The sequence below is a fragment of the Brassica oleracea genome, chromosome C2 (assembly GCF_000695525.1).
Source record: "Brassica oleracea var. oleracea cultivar TO1000 chromosome C2, BOL, whole genome shotgun sequence".
NCBI lineage: Eukaryota > Viridiplantae > Streptophyta > Magnoliopsida > Brassicales > Brassicaceae > Brassica > Brassica oleracea.
Window position 1 is genome coordinate 26,587,399 of NC_027749.1, and position 5,600 is coordinate 26,592,998.

Consider the following 5,600-nt stretch of genomic DNA (forward strand, 5'->3'; position numbering starts at 1 on the left):
GCTTCTTTACTGTCTCAACCTCATCTTTTTCAAGTATTTACAATATTGCCACTGCAATGAATAGTGGCAACAACCTTGTACGAACTGTTTGGAGCTTTTATTGCCCTTTAATGCACGTAAATCTCTTTACACTCTCTCTGTTTCAATTGTTATGAACTAAAAACAACATTTCTTTCACTTTCTCTCTATATTCATCCAAAAAACTCAAGCTTTTGATTCAAAATATGGGCTATGGTTGACAGAGCCATATTTCTTTCGTTTTTACTTACGGTTGCTTTCGTTTGAGGTTCTGGGTGGTTGGAGAAGACCTTGTGTGCAAACGAAGTCATCTCACCTAGTTTAAGGTACGAATTTGAATTTTTTTTCAAGATCTGTTCGCGTAGAAGACTTACTAGTAAGTCATCTGTATGTAGAAGACTTACTGATGAGTCTTCTGGTCAAACGGACGACTTAAATTAAGTCGTCCAGCTTTGTTTGTTAAAAAAAAACACTTCAGACGACTTATATATACGTCGTCTATGAGAAACGGGCTAGTTTTGCATTTGACCGAATCGTGTCAGATCTTTGACTATTTCTGGACGACTTATAATTCAGTCGTCTCTGGGAAAGTTAAAATTTCAATATTTTATGAAAACTTGACGACTTACGTGTAAGTCGTCCTAGGTTAGTTTTGTAATTGAAAAATAAAACTTCATAATTTAACTTTAACCAGACGACTTAATATAAAGTCGTCCAGCTAAACGACTTAATTTAAGGTCGTCCGGGATAAGCAAGGTTTGACCAGAAAATTGGGAAAAATTCTGGACGACTTTGCTTTCCCCGGACGACTTTAAATTAAGTCTTCTGGAGGGACGACTTTATATTAAGTCGTCTGGTTAAAGTTAAATTATGAAGTTTTATTTTTCAATTACAAAACTAACCTAGGACGACTTACACGTAAGTCGTCAAGTTTTCATAAAATATTGAAATTTTAACTTTCCCAGAGACGACTGAATTATAAGTCGTCCAGAAATAGTCAAAGATCTGACACGATTCGGTCAAATGCAAAACTAGCCCGTTTCTCGTAGACGACGTATATATAAGTCGTCTGGAGTGTTTTTTTTTAACAAACAAAGCTGGACGACTTAATTTAAGTCGTCTGTTTGACCAGAAGACTCATCAGTAAGTCTTCTACATACAGATGACTTACTAGTAAGTCTTCTACGCGAACAGATCTTGAAAAAAAATTCAAATTCGTACCTTAAACTAGGTGAGATGACTTCGTTTGCACACAGGGTCTTCTCCAACCACCCAGAACCTCAAACGAAAGCAACCGTAAGTCAAAACGAAAGAAATATGGCTCTGTCAACCATAGCCCATATTTTGAATCAAAAGCTTGAGTTTTTTGGATGAATATAGAGAGAAAGTGAAAGAAATGTTGTTTTTAGTTCATAACAATTGAAACAGAGAGAGTGTAAAGAGATTTACGTGCATTAAAGGGCATTAAAAGCTCCAAACAGTTCGTACAAGGTTGTTGCCACGATTCATTGCAGTGGCAATATTGTAAATACTTGAAGAAGATGAGGTTGAGACAGTAAAGAAGCCATTTTCGAAAAAGAAAAAAAAAATGTTAATGGCATTTTCGTAGATAAAATGCAGGTGTGGGGTTAAAATCTCAAAAAAAAAAAGAGTCAAAAGAAAATGTTAGTTTTCTGTTTGACTCCAAGTTTTGAGTTACTTTTTGAAAAAGCCCAAAAAAAAATAGAGAAAAAAGGAAAAAAAGACCTCTCTCTTCTTATTTCTTCTTCATCGACCACTGCCATTCTCTCTATAACTCATCATATCTCTGTTTTTCTCTGTTCCGTATCTGTACTTTGTTTTCAGGTAAAAAAGATTCTCATCATTTCTTTCACTCATACACACACACACGTTTGAAGCTATGTTGTTCTTATAATCTTATGAGTCTTTTAACTTTTGCGCTTGACCTTTATCTGAATTCTTTGTATATATAATATGTGTGTTTAGTGCTCTGTTTCTTGTGATTAGACTCAACAGTCTTATCTTCAAAAAGAAGAAAATAAAAAAAAGTATATATATCGTTCACGTCTAGTAGTAAGCTTTTTTTCAGTAGGACTAAGTATTCAGACATCTGCTCACGTTACTAATGTTTGTGTCTGTTCTATACTTACATATATTCTGTATACTTACATATATTCTGTCTATTGATTGGTTTCTTGGAAGATTTCTCAGAGAACGTTTGTTTATATGTTTCAGTCACTGAAGATATGGTGAAGAGCCTTAAAGTGGATCCTCTTGCTAAGGTCACTGCCTCCACCACTTCCATGGTAAAACATTTTTTTATCTTCTTTTGTGTAATCTCTTGAGAACATTATCTCTCTCTGTTAATTAACATTATATGTCTTTTTGTACTTGTTTGTTTTGGTTTTGTGTGGTATAGAAGAGCCCATCAGAGCCATATTACAAAATTCTTGAGACGTATCAAGGCCTGCCTTGTCCATATGGTGGCTACTATGGATTCTATTATCCAGATCTTGATGGTTCAGTTGGAGAAGCAAAGGATAATGGATACTATGGTTATGGAACAGAAGTTCAGTACCCGGTAACTAATAAGTTTCTTGTGAATCAAGGATTAGTTTACTCGATGAATCGAGCTTTTTAATTGATCATTTTCTTGATCTTGATTTGAAGGTTATGCAAGGGGAAGATGGATCTTTAATCTACATGATGCCAGGGTTTCAATCTTATGATGCTAGTCCCACTTCTATGCCTATAACCGCGGGTAGTGTGTCAAGTCAGGCTCTTCGTTCACCCATGTATGCAGCTCAAGGATATTATCAGAACCAATATGGCTATGGGGATGTTTCATCGCCCAACTATTTATGGGATGTGTATGGTGTAGCTTCAAGTAACCAACCTTTGAAACATAACACATCGTCTTCAAGTCATAACCATAGCAGTTATTACCCAAAGAGCAAGACTTCTTATGGCATGGGAGATAGGCCTAAAACACCGCGAAAAGTAACATCTTTCTTCCTTTGTTGTTGTTCTTCTCTCTTTCACATATACTGCAAAGACTTGACTGGTCTTTTTCTTTGTTGTTTGGTTGGTGTTATATGAATTACAGAGCAGCTATGCTCCACTCCCAATACATAATGAAACAGAGAAGGTGAAAGCGAGAAACAAAGATAATGTTAATAGTACTGAAGGAGAATGCGAGTCCTGTGTAGGTTATGTGATCAAAAGGGATCAGTATAACCTCCCTAGCTTTCAGACCAAGTATGAAGAAGCAATGTTCTTTGTGATAAAATCATATAGCGAAGACGACATTCACAAGAGCATCAAGTACAATGTTTGGTCTAGTACTCTCAATGGGAACAAGAAGTTAGACAGTGCATATCAAGAATCTCAAAAGAAGATTGCAGAGAAAGGTGGAACGTGCCCGGTCTTCCTCTTCTTCTCGGTAATGCAGCGTACTCTCTATGGTTCATATTATAAGATGTTATGCATAAAACACAAAAACTAAGAAAATTACTTCTATCTAAAAATAGCATTAAAAAATAAATTAAAAATTGATGCAATCAATCATAAAAAACTATAAAATGTAATTGGTATTAGCAGTTTTCAATAGAGTAAAAGTTAACATAAAAAATTCAAAACATTTTATATTTTGAAACACCAAAAACCTTATAAAACATCATATATTATGAAACATAGAGAGTATAATTTATTCATTTGAGACATATCTTGGTGGTGTCTGATGGGTTTTGTTTGTACTCAGGTGAATGCAAGTGGTCAGTTTTGTGGTGTAGCTGAGATGACTGGGAGAGTGGATTATGAGAAGAGCATGGAGTTTTGGCAGCAAGATAAGTGGACTGGCTATTTTCCTGTCAAGTGGCACATAATCAAAGATGTTCCAAATCCGCAGTTACGCCATGTAATACTAGAGAACAATGAGAAAAAGCCTGTAACAAATAGCAGAGATACACAAGAGGTAAAAACAATCTATTAGTGATTCAAGAAGAACTCATCTCATTGTGTTTTACCTTCATGTATAGGTGAGGTTGCCACAAGGGAATGAAGTGTTGGACATCTTCAAGAACTATGCAGCAAAGACATCTATATTAGATGATTTTGATTTTTATGAAAACAGAGAGAAGGTTTTGGTTCAGAAGAAGCTAAGGTTACATCCGGTTCAGATAAAGGTACTTATATCTCTCCTCTTTTAAGAATCCTTTTCTCGTTGTATGTATGTTATTCTCACGAGGAACATGGCCTTTCTTTCTAATGTCTTTGATTACAGAAGAAAGAAGAAGCAGACGTGGTTGCTGACTTCAAATCAATGGAGATATCAAATACAGTCAAAGAAGGAGGCACAGACTTAACAGGAACTGTGAACTAACTAGGAGAATCTGTCGTGTTTTGGTTTGGATTGGATTTTATTACAAGTGAGTGGCTTCTTGTTCTATTGTTTTGCTGTATTGTGTTTATAAAAATGCAGAAAAAGGATTATATATGAAATGAGTTCTCTACGATCAACAGTTTTCTCTTCAATGTGCCTGCAAATGATGGAAACATAAACATGGTTCTATAAACCGGTCTAGGTGGTAACTCAATCTTACCAAAACAATTTTATTAAAATCCGATTTATACGATTCAAATGATCTAAATTAGTTGAAAATTTAAAATCGGTTACAGTCAGGTTTAAATCGCCTAGTCACTAGTTTTAGACAGAGCATAATTACGGCCTAGTGATTTCTTGAACACTGTCTAAAAGAGATTATGGCTGGCTCCGGGATTGTCCCCCTCCACCACCACGTGAGGTTCGGCCACCACGAGTAAGCGTTCAATTGCCTCCTCGAACGTTTACCACTCAACCACGACCTCTGAAGGGAACTTGTAAAGGAGCTTGGTTGCCTGGTGAAGGAGCTCAGGCTCTTCCTAGAGTGGCTACTCCGGCTTGTCTTAGAGCTTCTTGCTCCTTTGCTTTATCAGCTATATGAGTTGTTCTACTTGGCGACTGCTGATTATTTTTCATTTCTTCAGCTTCTGGAGTAGAGTAAGTGGATGGAGTAGCAGATGCTGAGACAGTATCGGTCCCAGCTACTTGTTAACTGTTTTTTTTTTTTGTAAATAGCTATTTGTTAATTGTTACCACTGTTGGTTTTTGTAACGACCGTGACTCAATATTGGAAAAACTTATTTGTGTTACGAAAGTAAACAAAAGCAGCGCCGAAATGTTTGAATATATAAAAAGATGTGGGGCCCGCTGTACTATTTGCACAGTGAATTCTTCTTCTATATAAACGATCGTTTCGATCGTTTATAAACTACACCTAAAAACACTTCAATTCACTCTTCTCTCTCTATAATAAACTGATTCTATCAGTGTTATAAATCCTACGGGTATAAATTTTGCCCTTATTTAAATTCCTGCGATACAAATAAATTCCAGTTCTTTAATAACACGTTATCAGCACGATCACTCTGCGATTCGGTAAAATTTATTTGTATCATTTATACCCTGTTATAATGGTCGGTATACCGCCTCTACTATTATTTATATCATGTTATAATGGCCGGAATACCGCCTATATTATTTA

At 35.9% G+C, this 5,600-nt stretch overlaps 1 protein-coding gene across 1 annotated transcript; it reads left to right on the top strand.

Annotated features, from left to right (window-relative positions):
• Nucleotides 1-1,738: 1,738 nt before the first annotated feature.
• Nucleotides 1,739-4,529, top strand: LOC106324931 (YTH domain-containing family protein 2-like). Its single transcript, XM_013762936.1, has 8 exons — nt 1,739-1,863; nt 2,254-2,324; nt 2,438-2,599; nt 2,689-3,018; nt 3,125-3,460; nt 3,779-3,991; nt 4,056-4,202; nt 4,301-4,529. The coding sequence occupies exons 2-8, from the start codon at nt 2,265-2,267 to the stop codon at nt 4,397-4,399; spliced, it is 1,347 nt and encodes a 448-aa protein (XP_013618390.1). The 5' UTR covers nt 1,739-1,863; nt 2,254-2,264; the 3' UTR covers nt 4,400-4,529.
• Nucleotides 4,530-5,600: the final 1,071 nt, after the last annotated feature.